The 20,178-nt window shown below is 42.1% G+C and overlaps 1 protein-coding gene across 1 annotated transcript in view; it reads left to right on the forward strand.

Moving 5' to 3' along the window:
• The window catches only part of LOC138723044 (uncharacterized), an 88,158-nt gene extending 70,964 nt beyond the window's left edge, over positions 1-17,194 (forward strand). The window contains exon 5 of the mRNA XM_069861835.1: positions 16,917-17,194. Within this exon, the coding sequence (XP_069717936.1) occupies positions 16,917-17,073 (157 nt within the window). The 3' untranslated portion in view covers positions 17,074-17,194. The remainder of the gene's footprint in view (positions 1-16,916) is intronic.
• Positions 17,195-20,178: the final 2,984 nt, after the last annotated feature.

Consider the following 20,178-nt stretch of genomic DNA (forward strand, 5'->3'; position numbering starts at 1 on the left):
TATTTGTTAAGTATGTCAGATTCTGGACAAATTAATACTATAGCTTTTCTGTGTCATGTGCTCAGGTGATAAAGAATACTGCAGAACGCCCATCAGCAAAAAGTTCATTACTCGCCTTGAATCCAGTTGTGACTCAGTATGGAAATTTCACTGAGACATGGGTTGTAGTGAGACTATATGACCACTGTTTCCATTCACCCTGTAATTAGAAGAGGTTTTTTGTTGGTAATGCATAAGCTAAGATAACCTCTGTAGGGCTAGGACAAGAATTGAACTCTGCTTTCATCAGAAAAGGCAATAGTTGATAAGCCATGAGTTGAAAAATATTGCATTCAGTGGCTTTTCATAGAAAGGGCACTATTAATGACATGGAAGCGTTTCATGGTAAGAGATCTGTTCCCTTGAAAGCTAAAATGGGATAGAAACACACTTTTTCAATTCTTTTTTTTCTAGATAACCTCTCTAACTAACTCCTTTCTGAATTTTCTGTAATTTATGATATGCTAATGGTATCATATAATCATACGATATGGTAATAATGATAAATGAAGTTTAACATTAGAAGTTATATATTCATATATATAACATGGCACCAGTTTTGGTTGTGGTGGTTGCCATCAACATGGGAGGAAGTGTCCAGCCCTTAGGATACATGGTTTCATACACCAAGGAAGTCTGGGAACTTCTGGACTTGGGTTGAAGGCACCCACTAATGTACTTTTTATGCACTCCCACTCAGGTTTTAGTCTACCTACCTTCTCTGTGGAGTTTTTAAAATGCCATTACACTGAATGATTCATCGCCCACATAGGGAGGGAGGAATTCAGATGGGGAGCAAAGCACTCTCCGCTGGGAATAGGAGGAGACAGGGCTTCTGGCAATGGGAGAAGTTGGGGAAGAAATGAAAGCTTGGATGGGGAGAATGGGGTTCTGTGGTATGGAAGGATATCGATGTAGTTAAGTGGGACCATGGCATGAGAGCAACAGAGACATTAGCAGTGGGGAAAAGGAAAATGGTTGTTCATCAAGCCCTAGCCCTAGGAAGAAAATGGAGGACAATACAGTGATGGGTGGGGGTGTAAGCCTGGCTTTTTCCGTGAGGATACTGAGCTTGCCTGTTTGAGGTAATGCTTGTCTTTCTAGTTCACTCCAAAACCAACATCCCTGTCTGGATAGATAATGCACTCCTGGCCATATCCATGCAGGCCAAAGCAATCCTATTAGCAATTCTATCACCCCTACGGGTTGCTGGATACCCTTGAGATGATTGCAGGAACCACTGGTGGCACCTGGCACACCTTGCCTTACTCTTCAATTGTGCCTGCTGTACAGTTGAGAAGCCCAAAGCAGGAGGAAGGAGAGGTCTGCAACAGGCAAGGAAAAATCAAGGGACAGTAGCTCTACTTGCATCGTTGGTTGAAGGTGTTCTTGTAGAGCTACCTATTTTTAATGGGCACTTTCCCATACCTTTTGCTTGGCTTCTCTACAACTTGATTGCAAGATGCAATTTTGACCCCGTCGTGTTCTGGATTTGCTCCTGACCAGCTTGTCATTCTGAGTGCGGGTTACTGGAGAGGGAGTGCTGTGTGCTGGCCACCAGTTCAAATGCTGTTATGACATGATCCAAGGCTTTGGTGATAAAATGGCCAGTCTTTTATTTTAACGTGTAATATCACCACACTTTCCTAGGACAGATATCCACAAATCTGAGACAGGCTTCTGTAATATGTTTCTTGTTTGCAAGTCTTGAGAATGCAGATGGGTCACACTTTCAGGTTCTTCGTGCAATCAAGTTTGAGAAAAAAATTTTAGACATAATTATATTTCTCCAGGAGCTGATTTGGTTCAACTTGCAGAATATACCGCAGCAATTAGTATAATCATACTGGATTGAAAAAAAGTCCTGAGAAGTATCACACATTTATAAAACGCCTCAATTGCGCTTGTTTCTATTTATTTATATATTTACATGTTTGTTTACTGCAAAGGTAGTGCAAAAGTGCAAGGTGTTTTGTTTAGATAAAAACAAACCACATCCATTCCTAAAAGTGAGAGAGTGAAATCAGACGATAGATTGCAATTGCTAAATTTAGACACATTTAGCATCTTTCAAATATCACTGTTTTAGGAAGGAGAAGGTTAAGCTGGAAAATACCCACTCTTGATTATGCAGTGAAACTGGAAGCCAGCCAGAACATTCGACGCTGTAGTCTTCTGCTCTGAGGTGTGTCTCCTTCTGTCTCTAGGGCACAGAGAGCACTGACCAAGCAGTCCATGCTCTTTGGATTCTGAGGAACTTCCCACATCTCCAGCTGCCCCTATTTCTTGATTTCTCCCCTCTCTGAGATGGTTCAAATGCTTCTTGATTGTATTCTCTTTGTTTTGAGATAACGTGAAAAGGAAATACCATAATTTTTTTTTTTCTATTAGTTGTTGGGAAAGTCTTTTCCTTTTTTCCTTTCTCAAATTCACATGACTCTCAGAAGTTGAGGAGCAGATAGGTAAGCGCTAAAAACAATCGTAGAAGAGCGAGCCATCTGGTGTGTGGAGGAGGGCTGACTCCTACAGCTCTGATCTCAGCACTAACACACAGCATCTGTGCAGGCCTGGGGATGTGCAGCACAATTAACCACAGGAAAAAGTGGCACCTGAACACCTTGTGGGGTGAAGTGCCCGATGCCCGGGCAGTTTTCCATAGCAGCCCAAGGAGCAGAAACAGCTCCAGGGCAGTGAGAAGGAGCCTGGAGAAACACATCTCAGGTTCCTTACTGAAAAGCATCATTCACAGGCAAGTGGGGCCATGTTTTACATGTTGTTTTGGTTGTTCCCTGTAAAAAAAGTGTCGTAACAAAAAAATCAGAAGTGGGTACTCAACCCAATTGAGTTTCACCTTCCTTCCCCGAGTAAAATAATGAGCACAGTGTTCCCTAATGGGCTGAGGGGAGGCCCAAAATTCCTCGCTGCTGCTCTTGTGGGAGCTTCTTTGGGCTGTGTCAGTGCCAGGGAAAATGGGTTCTGGGTGTTAGCTTTCTTGAAAGCTGCATGTCTTGTAGGTTAACCAGCCCCAGACCAGTGTCATTCCATGCTGCGCTTTGCTGTGCAGCGGCACTGCCAGCCCTGAGATGAACTTAGTAACTCTTCACATCCACTGGGAAAAACAACTCAGCTTCTGAAAAAATACCACTGCTTTTGCTGTCTGTTTTGGGGTTGTATTCAGCCCTCATTCTATAGCTGCTACTGAGAGAGACCTTTTCTTGATGGAAGTGAAACTGATGGTTCCTGAGATTGGAATAAGATGAACTGTCATAGATCCAGCAACAATACAGCACAGTAAGCTGTTAGGCAGTGACCTCCTGCTCTGTATAAAGTCTTCTACCTGCTGTTTTAACTCTTCTTCTCAGTGAAACTAATACTACTTAAATATACTCCTGAAGACATAAGTAGTTTGTATTTACAGCAAGCTTCAAAGACATAAATGGCTGCAGAGATGCAAAGTGTTATTTTCTGCCACTTTGAAAAGATGATCCAGATTTCTGTGAGTTTTAAAGCAAAGTGGAAAATTAGGCTGTTTATTCTACGATTCACTGGAAAGATAAGTTTCTATAGAAACTACCACTTCAGAGGCATTTACATTTCTCTACTATGAAGCATCTTGAGAAAGAGCATTCTCATAAATAGCAAATAGAAGTTGTTACATTTAGGATAATAAGCTAATATTTACAAAAGACTGTGTATGTTCTAAGTATTATTATGGGGTTGCTGTATAAACTGTGGATCCATTGAATATATTGTAAGAGACTCTGATCTTTCCAGTGAAAAAGCAAGATGGTGACATGTAAAAGTAATGTGTAAAAATTCCTCCATGCCCTCCCTGGTGGTGAGTCTGCACTGAAACAGAAGTTTGAATCTACTATCCCTAACAGAGCAGATTCTTTAAAAGCTTGCTTCTCAGTAAGGTAATAAGGAAAACGCTGACATTTTTAGATTTAGATGGGATGCTACCCGTATATGCATGTGCTTGCAGGTAGAATTTGAGTATTTGTTACTGGTACTCAGCTTTGCAGTTTCCTTCAGCTCTCGAGTTGTAATGCATCGCATGAGTGTATTGCTTTGTAGTTATCTATCATTGAAAACAGTCTAAATAGAATAAAGAAAATATAAATAGCATCTGCTGGTATTTGCAGTGGTGGCTGGGGAATTAAATTTTGAAAGGCTGATGAGCAGTGAATTGTGTGTGTGCATCCCTACTTCCATCCTGTGTCCATCCTTTTCCATGAATAGATTAAGCTTTTGTGCTTCATTTCTTATATACAGGCCCATTGTGATAAATGAGATTACAACCCACAGAAAAAAAACCAACTGCCAGCATCTGCAAGCTCAAGCTGACAATGATGGAGAATTTGGGTTGTCCCTGTTGTGTACAGTGGAAACTCACCTGGGAGGAGAAGGTCCGATATTCATCATGCTCTTACTCCTGCAGATCATAGAATCACAGAATGGTTTGGGTCAGAAGGGATCTTAAAGATCATCCTGTTCCCACTCCCCTGACATGGGCAGGGACACCTCCCTGTAGAACAGGTTGCTCACAGTGATTAGAATATGAAAGAGGAAAATTTGGTACTGGATTAGGAGAAGGGGACACCTTACCTGTATCCTTGCTTACAGGGATCAGTCATCATAGATGCTTAGGGAAAGAAGGTAAGAAGTAGAGGCTGTAGGCTTCCTTCCTGGGCTGCCCTCCTAGTGTCCGGCACTCAGCTTTTCTCAGGACTTGCTAGACCAGAGGTTGCATCCAGACTATTTCGTTTAGTAACACTGGTAGACCTAGGCCTCAGTGAGTATGATCTTAACTCAAAGATGAAGTAAAGCAGTTACACAGTTAAGCTGGAAACAGGAAGGTATCAAGTACTGAGCACGTTCCAGCTTCCTCAGAAAAACAGATTCTCTTAGATGTGTTTAAAAAAACACACCTAAGAGATTTAGATGCCTGAATGTCATTGATGTCCTCATTGTCAGTGAGATGCTTTGGAAAATGTTAACCAAGGCCTTTTATCAGACCAGTAGCAGTGAAAGTCAGTTCTGTCATTGATAAATAAAGGCTGAAGTTCTTCATACCAAAACATATTATGATGGCTGCTGCAGGTGCAGAAGTGAAAAAACCCAAGGTACCGGTATCGTCTTTTCAAGGTAGTAGTTTAAGACAATTAACTGCCAAATGCAACCCTCAAATAACAGCCAATAAAAAAGGATGGGCCAGGCTGCTGCTTCCTAAATTGAATTTACTCTCTGACAAATGACTGAATTATAGCTCTTAGGTGGAGTGTAACAATGAATAACAACGAATACAGTGTATCGGTGCTGTCTTGACCCATTTACTTGATCATGGTGTCTCTCCCTTGCCTTTGTTTTGTTATTTTTCTTGCCCAAGACTTCTCAGAAGCTTTGAATGCAAGACATAATAACACAGATCCTGCCCTGGTAACACATTGTGCAGTCTTCTGTTTCATGCACACAGCATGCACCCAGACTTGCTCATAAAATATCCATAGCAAAATCACGCAATGCCTGTCTCTCTTATACATTTTTAAGAGCTGTGCCCTAAATCCATTAAAAGACTGTGAGGTATGAATAGAAGAATAATCCTTCCTACTATATGAGTGAGAAAGGAGTTGGGATCAAGTAACTGGACATACAAAATAAACAATGTGAATTTGCTGACTACCAGACTCCTGCTAGGAGAACACAGTACCTTTTGAGGTCCAAGTCTTTTGTCTAAATTGATGAAAAGTATTTTGCCTTATAGAACAGAGGAACTTTGTACAGTAAAAATGGATCTGGCATAAAGAGAGGCCAGAGGAATAGACCTGTGCAAGTGAGAAGATGGCGAGGACTATGTGTATGGATAGAAGGTGCTTTCTGATTTCAGGACAGCTAAGTTGAGGGAAAAATGTCTTTATGATCAAAGTAATTACTTTTGAACTATGCAGTAGTTGCTTTTACTCTCGAAGTGAACCTTGGAAATCCAATTCTATGCATTGGGGAAAATGGCCTTCATTTTTTTACCGTCAGGAGAGAAGCAGAGAACCTAATGACATCCCACATCACCTCAGTGGATGTTCAAAGGAGGAGAAGGGAATTAGCTACTCAGAATGAAGGGGAAATGGATGTCTATGTCCCTAAGGCTCTTTATAAAATTACATACTAGTCATCTTTCCAGGAGTCTCTCATCTGATAATTTCTGTAGAACTGTGGTATCTTTAATTTGTAAAATCTACACTCCGCTTAAGTCTAGGTGCCAGATACTTCCTTTTCCTTTTCAGTGTCTTGCACCTTGGAACCACTTGCAGGTGCCCTTAGAGGTACATTTTCCCCTTAGCCATTTGCAGGAGCATTCACAGGATTTCAGACATATAAATGGGGCACATAAACAGCTGGTTGTGCCCTCATGGAAGCTAGTTGGGGACTGGGAGAGGATGGAGACATTACCTTTATGAGGAGCAGGCTGCCACGCTCATGCTCCTCTGTCACTGCCCAGTGATGCAGGGCCCCTTGCTCTCTCCAGGGCCCACCCTCCTTCAGCATTGTGTACCGAAGCATGTTACAGAAATAAATTGCATTGGTATTTATTGTCAAAGCTTACAGTCCTAAGGCTGAGTGAAGATTTTCATAGTTCAGCAGGTGTGCACTGTGACTGAATAAAGCCCCACTTAGCCACTGCCACAGCTGGATTCCTTGGCAGGTCAGAAACTCCCAGGAAAGTGGCATAGTGATTTCTGGGCAGAGGGTTTGAGAGAAAGGTGGCTCTAGCACTTAGCAACTAAATTCCGTAGAATCTACTCCCAAGTGCTTGGGTGGCTTGAATATGAGGTGATGTGTACAAGTCCTCTGGTGCTTTTACACACTTGAACCCAAAAGCCATGTGCTCTGTTAAAAGAAGAAAAGAGAAAAGCTTCATAACGTATTCTGGAGAGCCTTGACTGTATGTACTGTTGGGACTGCATGACTTTTCCATTGTGAATTTATCTTCCTTCAGAAACGGATTGCATATTGACCTCACTTGTAGTTGGTGCCGCTCCACTGAGCCTGGTGGAATTCCTTGAGTGAGCAGAATCAGTGTTTGCTATTTAGAAACATGCTAGAGGACAGAACAGCCTCTGCACACCCTAGGACTTCACTCTGAAGAAAATCCTGTTGACAAAATCTTCAGTAACTAATTTATCGCACAACGTTAAAAGCAAAGTTTACTGTAAATATTAATCTGGGATTTTTCTGTCTTGGTCATATTTTTTTTAAAATGACTTGTTACTAGAATTGCCTTTGTGATTCTCTTTTCTACTTTCAGTTTTCATTCTATGCTGCCTTGGTTGTAAGTAGGCTGTGGTTTTCTGAAAATGTAGCTCTGATGTTTGCTCTGTTTCCTTATACAAGACCCATGTTCAAAAAAAGAAGAACACCCCCCTCAAACTCGAATGACCAACCAAAAAAACCCACCCACCCTAGTCAAAGTCTAATTCTTCCCCACATACATTTGTTACTACTAGTAAGATAAGTTTAACACGCAGAGCATACTTGCTACACCAGGATAGTGCGTTCACACTACACTGTCCTTGTGCATGGCTTGAGATTATTGTAGCGGGATCCCGTGGTGCAGGGTGCATGTATGCACAGATCGGCTTGAACTAGTGACATGTGGATAATTGACTGTAACTGCAGATGGTGAAGTCTTCACAATCGTAGCCAGACTCCTGAGTTTGTTTCCTCTACAAATAGCAACCCTAATCTTGCATTTATGTCCCTGGATCCCGAGTAATGTCAGGAGGCTTCTGTACTGAGTGGGAGCCCACAGTCCTGGTTTGACTGCTGGTGAGGAATTGTGATTAGCAAAACACTGTGACTTTCTGCACTTTTCTCAGAAGAGAGACGTTATTATTTTAGCACCTCATTCTCTGTATTTCTATTTTGATGTCTCCTTTGATTTTTATTTCATTTTCATATGGTAAGTTTAATACTTTTCTCTTTCCATTTTACTTCAGGCACAAATTTTCTTGGTGACTAGGTGACCTCAGCTATTGTTACCATCAGCTTGTACTAAAATCAGCAGTGCCTGTTTTCCTCACGTTTCATGTGGGCAGATAGGTGTGCTCAGAGAAGTTAGATTCCCAAATCAACAGCATGGGATACTCTAATCGCCTTTTCCTTCTGTGAGCTGACTTCTGTTTCTGGGAGCTGTGCGCACATCTCTGGAGGTCTGAAGATCAACCTGCCTTTGGTGCTGCTGCTGCTGTCCCAGGAGATGTGATCTCACTGATGTTTTCTGGACCACTCAGTCGTGGGAAGGACAGAGAGTTCAACATTTTGCCTTGTGTTTATTTGTTTGATCATGTTTAGACATCTAAAACTGTCCAGTCCAAGGTTGTCTGGTCTCCCCCTGTGGAGAACACCTTCAGAGACATCACCTGAACACTTCTGCTCCTCTAGTCAGGGAAAGCCTTAGCTGATCGCTGGCACCTGAATGTCTGGCAGGTAAAGGTGGGTGTGATGAAGCCTCCCTTTTATTTAAAGAAAGAGATGATCTTGTGTGCTGGTTTTGTACATCTGGTGGTGGAAACAGCAGCTTCTAGAGCTGTGTCCTCCTTCTGGTGTTGAACAAAGCATTTCTGGGAATTTCAGTGAAGGTGAGAATCAAAAGGCAGGTTCTGCTCCTCTCCCTCAAATGGAGGGATCCCCTATTCCCTGGGAAGTGCCACCCTAGTGGGTTCCCATTTTCCATGGGTAGGCATGACCTGAGCAGATGTGAGCATGGAGAGACGTCTGCGTTTCTGCTGCAGACACTCTTGCCTTCATTTTCCTGCAAAGCTGCCCTTGCCATGTCTGGCCTGGCAGCTGGCTAAAGCCAGCCCTTCCCTTCACATCCCATTTGCCCGTAACAGTCCTGAGCTTGTTGACCTATGTGCCTATTAATTATTGATCTAATGTTGCATTATTTAGCCTTGTTTCAGCAGACGGATACATTATTACCAGACAGACATTTGCCAGAAGGCTGATAGATAACATCCTAAAAAAAAGTCTCCAATTGCATTTGTCTGGCAAGGACTGTAAAGTCATTACTCCCCCCACATCCCACTCCTCTTGCTGGCGAATTAGTGCTACACTAGACCTTAATAGAAATCGAAGTATAATAATGATCTCTTTAGGCAGTGGACCTAATCTTAACTTTGTTGGAGCTCTGGTCCTGATACCAGTCAGTCCTCACAAAAAACAGAGGAAGTCTTCTTAAACGCTGAAACTGTTTTTCTTAAGATACAAGGAATTGGTTTGTTTTGCAAGCCCTTGCTGTGGAAAGGAGAACTGATTTCTCCCTGGTTACTACGAGCTGTATTGCAACACTCCAGAGACACAGACTTAGGTTGATGTGTATCTCCCAGGGAAACCTGCCTTTGATATTTTCAAACACCACTGCAGTCATTTTGTCTACGTATTTAAGAAAAAGACATATCAAAATGAATTAGGTGTAATTTAAAACATGCATGCTGAGCATTTCTGAACCTTTGTAACTGCAGTGTAGCTTCAGCTGAAGCAAGAAGGAAGGAAACAGAGTCGCTTGTGCAGGTTGTATCAATGGTATGAATGCAGCATGCAGTCACAGCTGACGAGCAGTGCCGAATACGTGAGAAGCTTGTTAGCGTCTGCGTGCTGCCCTCTTTCCTCTTTCCCTGCTCATCATGCTTCTCTCTGTCGCAATCAATTTCTCTTCTGATGGCAAAATCCTACTGCTTGATATATTGTCCATACAAAAGCAGAAGAGGCAGAAAAAAGCAGAAGGAAGGCAGGTGGAGGAGGATGAGGACAAGAAATGCAGTCTCAGGTGTCACAAATATGATAACTTGTTTGTCTTCCAGGGGTTTCTTCAGGAGAAACAGTCAGGTTTAGGGAAACAATTTCAGACAGACTCAGCTGTTGGTTTTGAAAGTGCTCTAGCATCAATTTCTTAATGTTGTGTAGGTCATTACTGCTGCAGATAGGCACACTGTGGGGTTTTCAGAGATGTGTATCCTCCCGCTGCCTTGGATACCAGTAGAGATTTTTTTCACCCTTCATGAGTCGCCTCTGTCTCATTTCTGATTCACTTCTACAGCAGAACCCTGCCTGGGGAACCTCCCTTTGTTCAACCCCAACTTGACCGATGTGTTTGGCCCGTTGCACAGGGTCATCTCTCTTTCAGACTCTCCTTATTATACAATCATACTGGCATTTTCTCTTGCTTTGGGAATACCAGCCTCATGTGCTGCCCTTCCACAAAGACAGGGCCTCAGCCTCAACCCCTGTGCTAATCCCTTGATTTCCTGCCCCGTTCAAGCAGTTTTTCACAGAGGTCCAGCCTTGTTCAGCAGGAGGAGGTCGGTTCAGAAGAGGATCCTTCAGGTCTGTCAAAAATTATTAACAGACCTAGATAAAACAATAAAAGAGGAAACTTACACTGGTTTCCTCACTGCCCTACAGTGTATTGTGGGTCTCGGTCAGTGTCTTTGAGACAGCCAGGTGTCTTCCGGCTCATAGCTTCTCCATGAGTTTACACAGTCTCTCTTACTCCTGCCAATGTTTTGCTGTTCTCTTTCCAGACTGACTGGGCAGGAACTGTTGTCTTATCTCCTTCGTGCAGTCTGTCCATCAGTGCTACAGCACAGTCCCAGCCTTCCACCGGACAATTGGTTCCCACTCCTTTAAAGTCTGCACTTGAAAAATGGTCTTCCAGAATGGTAACCATCTCTTTCTACCTAGTACTCCTATATTTGAGTAGGTGAGCACCATAGTTTAGCAGTCCTCCCTTCTAATCCTGATAAGATGGAAGAATTTACCCTGCTGCACGGTGTCAGTTTTATCTGCATGTAGGGACAGGGAAGAAACTAACTCCCACACTCAGATTGAATTTTAATTCTGACACAAGTAAATGTATGAAACACACATCCCTAACACTGAATTCACAAAATCTCTGTAGACTTTCTAAATTATTTCAGACTAGTTTACTGAAATTAAATTACATAAAAGTCCTACAAACCAGCACATTATTATGTAAAACTCGACAAAACAAGTGCTGTGATTTTAACTGAGTTTAATAAATAAAGCGTTAAGTGTATTTTTTGTTTGGGGCCACATGTTAGCCTTTGAAAATAGAGTAAATCAATGAACCAAGTCACACAAAACATATTCCTGCGGAATAATGATAAAACATATACTGTGTCTGAACATCTTTTAAGTGTGGTTTTAATTCTTGTTGCTGTTGTGGCTGGAGGCTTTGACTGTATAAAAAGGGTAAACTGTGTTCATATTTCAGTACAGAATGACTTTGATTCCTACTTCATCAGGAATAATGTAATGCTTTTGCAATGGAGTGGTGGGTTCCGAGCCCTTCATCTGAGGCACCTTCCTGGGGAGGGCTGGAAACTTTGAGAAATACACTGTTCAGTCCTGCTGTCTGTGATACGGGTCACCTATCAACTCACTGAAGGGGACTGATTTCAGCCTTGATGGACAAAACCCTGAGCTTTGAGACTAAAAAGTCCAAAGAAAGGGTCAGTGTGTGACCAGCTAAATCTGAACAGTCTCATACCAGTATTTCTGTCACTATGCTCTTAGAGCTGTTTTCTTAAAAAAGCTATGAGACAAGTGGTGTGTTTCTGTTCTCCCTACTGTGTACAAACCGCATTTTGGGAAGAGAGGTTGTGGTTGTGCCTCTGACCATGCCAAGGAGACTCTCCTGCTATGTACAGGAGAGAAAGGCACTTGCCTTTCTTGGCAGGTTATGATTCATGCCAGGATAAACCAAGAAGGCATTCTCAGAGGTATTTACAAGGTCTCTTTGGTAGCTAAAGACCTGCCTGTTCCCTGGATTCATCACTGCCTGTCATCTGTCATGCTATCATCTGCATGAACTTATCTTCCACATCTGGTGCTGCAGCCTAGGCCCTGGCTCCCATAGACTGCTCCTGGAAAACAAGTACCTGTCTTGCAATTCTGCTGTTGCATCCTTGTCATTCTCCAGGCAGCGCGGTTGAGCTGCGTTTCTGTCAGTGTCCAGGGCATGGGCCAAGAGCGTAAAGTCTTGGGTTTTTTCTTGTTGAGCGTGATTTCATATGGTAGGCACACGTGCTCAGCTGTCAGCCTGATTCATGCAACAAAAGGAAAAACAAACCAGTAATAAATAGAGAAGTTGCACAAGCAAATCTTTAAATAATGGCATTGGGTGGAACACGTGAAAGAGAAGCTGTGGCTACAAAGCAGATTACTGCTTCCTATTCCTCCTGTGAGCATAATATAAATTACAGCTGTTTGAAATGATGCAGCAACCAAGGACAATAAGCCTGAAGGTGCCTCTGTATCCCTCCCACTACTCCTGTTTCAAGTTTGTAGACTCAGTAGTGCAGAACCAAGCCCCAGGCCTCGTCTGCTTCCACTGAAGACTGGTTTAGTTCCAGTGTACTGGGCAAAATCACTGCAAATTTACACTAATATTTCCTGATGTAACAGTCACTGGTGCTGCACAGGGCTTTGAGGTCCTAAGTCACAAAGAACTAAGTAATAGGACACTGACTTCTCAGTACTCTTTTGAGCAGCTGTGGGAAAAGATTTCTGAATATTTAAAGAAATCAGGCCTTAAAAATTCAGGCGTGGTATTCCAAAAATATGGAAACATGGCTTTTAAAAGTCTTCCATCATTTTAGTTTTTTAAAGGTCTTAGTTTAAATTTAGAAAGCATTGACTCATTTTTGCAGCATTTCATTGTATCATGTGGAATATTTTGTTTGGTGAAGACAGGTTAATGTGACCGGTAGATGCGTATTCATCTATCAGTACATTCGTATTTAAATCAATGAGTAGTTTAAATGATTAATACCATTCCAGATTTCCTCAAACATCATTATTTAACATTAAGCCACATATGTCTTCTTTAAAAGAAACACTTCTTTAGATGTTTTTTTTGTAGCTATGATGATATTATGTACTAGAAATATGAAGGTACTTAGAGCGGCAGGATGACCTGATATTTTCTTGCAATATAAATGCTTCAAAAATATATTGTAAAATCTAGATTTTTGAAACACCAAATTACTCAAGATTCCTACAGTTGTCTCCAGATTATATCAAAACTTGAAAATAAGTACTGAACTTTAGTCCTTCTTGCAGAAGTCATTGACAGAACTTCTTCTGAATTGGTTATTTATATGCCAGTATCTCTCCCAAGTGACAGGGGACAGGACGAGAGGGAATGGCCTCAAGCTCTGCCAGAGGAGATTTAGGCTGGACATTAGGAAAAAATTCTTCACAGAAAGGGTCATTGGGCACTGGCAGAGGCTGCCCAGGGAGGTGGTTGAGTCACCTTCCCTAGAGGTGTTTAAGGCACAGGTGGACGAGGTGCTAAGGGGCATGGTTTAGTGTTTGATAGGAATGGTTGGACTCAATGATCCGGTGGGTCTCTTCCAACCTGGTTATTCTGTGATTCTATGATTCTATCTCAAAATTCTGGAAAGAATTAGAAAAATGGGTTTGTTGGGACAGAAGTGAGAGATATCTGTAATAGCATGTGCCAGAATGATTCTCCTGGCCTCCAGCTCACACTTTGCTGTGCTTTTTCCTGGGTATTTCTCTGACTTGGGCAGTGAGTTATCATGAGGAATTGTTCTGATGCTCCACTGCTGACCCCGAGCTCTCTTTGTGGAGAGCCTCGTGTGCCCTTCCTTGTCATGGAGTCACACGCATGCACTGCAGACGGCAGCATGCAAGAACAGCCTCTTGCTGCATAACAGAGAGGCAAAACTATCAAGCATTGTGGCTTTAAGAGACAAAAAATGTTTCAAACCCAAAAGAACTTGGTGCCTCCGTTTTCAGATATTTCAGATTACTAGACACGTTTGAAACTCTCATCTGTAACGTGTCTTTACAGGTGTACCTTAATGGTACTACCATAGCAGTCCTGAGGATTTTCTTCCTTCACAGATTAGATTTATAACCTCATTTTGGTTGTGACTTAGCTTGTATAGTTGTCTAGGACAAATAATGCTCTCGATCGAAATGTTACCGACAAATTTGTTGTTTACTTGAATCTAGGCACAAACATGGCCTTTGAACTTTTTGAGGAAGAAGCTCCTTTTTAACATGCATTTTTCACCAGAAAAACAAAAACTTGGATATGCTTTAATCCGCAATTGTTTGCTTAATCGTCATCATCTTTTTTTAATGAAATGGTAATGTTTTATGGGGGAGGGAGGAATAATTTTCTAGGCAGTTCTGTTGTGAACTGAACCCATCTGATGCAGATATAATGAAGATTTTACAACTATTTAAATGCATCAGAGCAAGAGGGAGTCATTTATACTCCCGTGGAAGTGGGGAGTGGTGCATACGTACCATCCTGACAGATACTTGATTGAACTTCAAGAAGAATGCTGTTAAGGTTTTTGCATTAATTACGCTTAAAACCATCCCTCTAATGATACTGGGGCTAATTTTGAGTTGATATACTTAAATCAATTCCTTTATGGACAGACATTTGTTGATTATGAACTCATTTTTACGCACGGCCACTCTCCAAGGAAGCAAGCTAATATTGTTCTGTCAGCAGTCAGGTACATTAGGGAAGCAATTGCTATACGTCTCCTTCTGATGTGCTTTGATGGTGCTCATTTCTTCTGGCATGCTTTTAGCTCCCAGTGATTCAGATGTGTCAGCTACTGTAGCTGTAAGAAAACATTGGTGATCGATTTATAACACCCAGGCTTCAACCTACTGAGCTGAAAAATGGCTAAGTATTTGCTTTTGAAGCAAAATTGGTTTTATCCATACAAAAAAACATACTTCCTAAGTTCTCCTACCTGTATTTTAATTAAAAAGTTATCCTGGTTATAATTCATGACTCTTGTCAGGTGAGATTTTCTCCATGAGGCACAGTTGGGGTAGCTACTGAATTTAGGGGAAGGAATCAACCTAATCTCTTTAAAAATTAAGTTGTCTTGTAAGGTGTCAGTTGAACTGCATTGTATGATGGTTCTGAAATGTCTCACTGTCTGTATTAAGGAGGAATTTCTCTAGGCAGAGAGATGCTAGAGCTATGTCAGGACAATGGTTGTCCAAGGAGGGATGTTCTTCAGACCTCCCTCTGGGAGCAAACAAAATGGACTGTTGTTCTTATTGTTCTTATATTGGTTTTAGAGCAGTTCCCTTCCCTCACCAGTTCTCAGCTGGTGAGGTGCTTAAGAGGTGTGAAGGAGAGCACAGCCTCTGCACCAAAGGTTAACACTCCAGACTGACAGGTTAGAAGAATCCAAGGATTAGTGAAAAATGGTGATATATGCAGACAGAACTTGCTTCCTGCCAGATGAATTCCAGCAGTGAGATCAGATATCAAGGCTCCAGTCCTGACATCCTCATGCAGAGACAAATCCAGTAGTACTTCTGAGCAAGCTGTTCTAGCATAAGCCCCGACAGAATATTCAATAATGAATTGGATGTATCTAGTATTTATTTTCCTATATACAGATTTTCCTGTGTCTTTGGCTTAGCTATTCAACCTCGTTCTTTCTCGGTTGACCATCAACAAAATAGGAATGACAGTATTTCCTTCCCTGACGAGGAACAGTCCCCTACTCTGGTACTATCCTAAACTGTAGGGATATATTCTTGGACGGTTTTGTCTCAGGTAAATAGGCTCTCCCATGTGCAAGTTAAATGGGATAACTCTCATATAGTCATATTTTGAGGGCTAGCTGGATTAGGGAGGACAAGAAAAGGGCCTGCATATTTTAAATTACTTCCATGTTGGAAATCAGTTTAAGTGTTTTGAAGTTACATAAGATCATCCCATGTTAATGTTGGACAGGAGGAGTCAGATTATTTGGTTTTCAAGTACATCAGAAAGTGGCTTGTTCTCCTCCCTTACCCGGCAACTACTGTAATACTTCTTCTGTCCCACAGGAAGAATTTAGCTTCTGATACAGGCTACCCCTGGAGCACCTCAAAGTGCATTTCTAATAGGGCCATGGGGATTTTGTAGTATATAATTCATAAACAGAAACACTTCCTTTATGGACAGTTTCCTTGACACACCCTAGGCTGAGGGCAGACAGCTATGGTTTTCCTTCAGTTTCAGGAGACTGGGTTAGCCTTCCTTCTGCAAGTCGCTGATGGAAGTATTTATCTCTTGTCACCCCTGTTGCTGCAATAGTGAATGAAAAATAGAAGTTACTGAGCCCCTGAACAGGCAGAAATCAGGCAGAGAAGAGCAAGATGTCCATATGTGCTGCTGTGCTTGAATCTTAGCTTTAGCTCTTGGCCTCCAGATTGAAGGTCCACTTATGAGAGCGGTTTTTGTGTCATTGGCCTCCCTGGAAATACAGTGGAAGCAGAGGCCATCCAACTATAATCAGCCACCCCATGGCTTTTGGTCATTACCACACCACTCTGCCTGTTGACCTGTAGCAGGTGCAGCGCGAGAGTTACTAAAGAAGCTGTTCCCTCCTGGCAGAGATTGAAAGCATTTGGGCTCCTCATACCATGAGAATGGCCCAGCAGGAGAAGCAGAGCTGGATCACAGTGTTTAACGTCATGAGATATGGTCTTTACTTGCCCATGGAGTGGACTGGGAGCTGGCAAAGGGGGAGATGTGAGACCCACAGTCACAGAGGTGCAGAGCTGTTCCCCTTGACCTGAGGAGACAGCAGGGCCCAGAAAAGGCTGCTGCTGGTTTTGGGGGAGCAGAAAGAAACCAAAACCATTGGTATGTCCTTCTTCCACCCCTCTCCCTGCCAGCCTTCTCTAAGGGGGCCCCAGCAACTTTGCTGCACGAGAGCCTGCACTGGGAGTTCCTACCTGCTCACTTGTTTACAGTTCCCTGCTCAGACCTGATGTCTGCTCTTTCCTTTCAGCTCACTGGCAGACAGAGGCCTCGAGGGGTTTGGTGTGGTGCCATCAGACTCCTGCTTGCTCCAGCGGTGGGATTCTTCCCCAGACAGTGACTTCAGTAGCCTCCGGGCACCCCAGAACCTCCTAACAAACATCGCTCATAACTGCCTTATGAACTGATTACCATAGTAAGATAATAATTAACACCCTTACTTGTGTCTTGGCTCCGCCAAATATATTCTCAAGTGGACTTAAAAATGCATAAAATGAATAAATGATTTATGTTTACTATTTTTAATGGAGCTACTTATTAGCAAAGCTCTAATACAGAGCACCATAAAACCACTCCTCATTTCGTTACAGATTTAGAAGCTGGTAATGAAAAGCTGAAAGGAATAAAACAGGGAAACACTCTCTGAGCCAAATTCTGCTCTTGGTTGCATTTAAAGATCTTGAATCCTAGAGAGGATTTTGGCCAGAAAAACATTGAAATGGGAAGAAATCTCTGCCATCTACTCCTTCTAGCTTGCCCATTCAGAACCTGTACCAGCCAAGAGAAGGATGCCTACCCTGTACATATGGACACAGGAACGTGAGTGCAGGGGAGGTGTATCTGCAGCAGATCAGAAAAGTCGTGTTTGCACATGCACTCTGGCTGTATGAGGCATGAGACAGTGGGGATTTCTACCATGGCAACCTGTGCTGGCTTCAGGATGCAGGGCACACAGTGCCAGCATCTCTGACCTCGACGGGAAGTGGGAAGGTTCCTAATTTATGTTGTGTCTTGCAATGACAGGAACACTAATTAGGAGGACATGGTGGCCTTCAGAGTGCAATATGAGTGCTACACCTTGCACTATTGCTGGATACAAGAAATGCCACCTTCCTCCGTGTCCTCTATACAAAAGGGAAGGCACTGACCTTTGTGTTTAAAGTCCAGGTACACTTAGGAGCCTTGACATACAGGAACAGGGCATGTGAACCCTTCACAGTAGGTGAGTTCACTCTAATTTAATTCTTCAGTCACAAGTATTTTTCACTGTACCGTTCCCAAAATGAAGAGATGGGAGTCCATCGCAAGCTGCTGTGACACACAGCACACACTACAGTCAGATTTGTTTGTCTGACCATCTAAATTACGTTGTTTTCTTCCAACTCAGAGAGAAGTCCCAAGCTTCACCTTCTACTTTTCGAGATCTTCTACTGTTCTGTTTTCAATGAAGAAAACCATGCAGGCAGCTTGTGGGTTTGTCCCAAGATACATCCTTAGTATTTAGGATATTTCATTTTGCGTGCAGATGCCAATAGAACACTTTTGCAAATGCCATTAAATACCTGCAAGTATTTTCTTGCTGTCTTTGCTCCGATCTGTTGTGACAATTTATGCTGTTCATCAGCTGAAGTTCCCCAAAAGGACTTGAAATGCCTGCCTAGCAGCACCATTAAAGGCATCTGATATTCTTTCTAGATGGGCAGGATTTCAGCACCCTCTGAATAATCAGGGCTCTTCAAGGTGCTGGAAGTGTCAGCTCAGTAGTCTCTGGAGGTGCTAGAGAATTTTACAAACTACTATTTTTTAACTAATGTGTAAGTAAAACATTGAATGCATGTTATCAGCATTTCTTAGGCAGTCCTATCAGTCAGTCACGTACAAGCTAAAGGCTACAAAACTATACTTGTCATGAAGAAATACGGTATTTTAAGATAACTACCATACCAACCTCTCTAATGTGTCTTAAAATGATGTATTACTCTGTTTTTTTTTAATTTCCAGAAATAAAAATTAGTTTGCTTCAGGGCAGAGACAGTCTAAAAGCATGTGCTAATAAATCTATGCAAGTTTACTAGCGCTTAATACATATTCTGCTTCAAGTGCTGTTTAAATGCATTATCACCTTTAAGTAAATATAGTGGAAGACTGCCAAATGCCTGGATGCTCTCCTCCATAAATTTATGCATTTATATCATTAATGAAATGAAATGTTTAAACTTTCATTGAATTTTGCTAACTGATTTGCAGTTTGAATGGTAGTAATTTTATGCATTTATCAATTACCATTTAAGTAGCTGCTATAATATTTCTGTTTAGGCAGGCAAAGTACACTCAGCAAAATACTTCTACATCAGATTTGGGATGAAGTCTTTGAGTAATCGCAAAACAGAGGACACATCCAAGCTAGAAAGAGTTCAGAGTTGCTCATTCCTGATAAGGAACAATATTTAGCCTTGCAGAAATTTATTTGAGGGAGTTTCTCAGGTTCTTAGTGTACTGGGCCGACCCTTCTCTGGGGCTTGCTTGTGATGCAGGTGGGTCTAAGTGCTGCCTTGTCAAAGTTATAATCAATCTATCACATTGCTGTTATGCTGAAAACTTGTGGCTCCTTCGCATGATGTGCTGTAGCGAATTCAGAGGATAACCTTTGCCTCTGTGAGCTGATATCCGAAAGATCCACAGCCACTTTATGCAGCTGCATGTGTCTGTGTGAGGGTTTTATGCTAATTATTGCTGTATGCAACTGCTTGAGGAGAGAAAGAAAGGTTTGGTGCAGGGCTCCCTTCTCCATGTCCTGGCTGCTGCTACCATCGGGGGGCTGGACAAGGAAACCTAGTCTGTAGCTGTACGGCACAGGTAGATGTGACTCTGTCCCATCTCCCATCTCCGCTGTCTGCGTGGAGGGAAGGAGGCCACAGACGTCTGTGTGCACCCACATCTTCTAGTGGGATTGGCATGTTGGGCTTGGGTTGTTAACAGTGGAGGAAGAGGAAGCTGCCATGGCAGTCAGATGAGAATCCTCTGGTAAAGTGTTTCACCAGCTATTTTCTGTAGTAAATTATGCAAATTTTGGTTTGAACTTTTCTTCCTCCAGCTAGGCAGGCCTGTAGGTTTCGTGTGGGTTATGTATATGTAGCTGAAAGAAGATTTTCCTACAAAATGGAAGTAGCTATGAGGATCAGTAGTTTGAGCACTGTCACGTCCAATAGAAGTCAATATGCAGCAGAAGATTATGTTTACCATTTTTTAAAATCAAGCCCTACCTGTTTAGGAGCCTACCTGGAGGTAGCCATTATAGCAAAGTAGTTCTAAAAAGGGCTCTGTACTGTCTTTCTAAATTTATGCTAATTTACTAGAAGCTTTTGGCAAAAGATTAACGCGTAGGTTAAAAATAGTCTCTAATTTATAAGTGAGCTGATTTGCCTTAGTGGATGATAATTCCTTTTGAATTTATACTACAAGAAAAGAAAAAGAATATATGATGATCCTGTATATTTTTCTGCCTGTTTTGC

This window comes from Phaenicophaeus curvirostris, chromosome 8 (assembly GCF_032191515.1).
Source record: "Phaenicophaeus curvirostris isolate KB17595 chromosome 8, BPBGC_Pcur_1.0, whole genome shotgun sequence".
In the NCBI taxonomy this organism is placed as follows: Eukaryota; Metazoa; Chordata; class Aves; order Cuculiformes; family Cuculidae; genus Phaenicophaeus; species Phaenicophaeus curvirostris.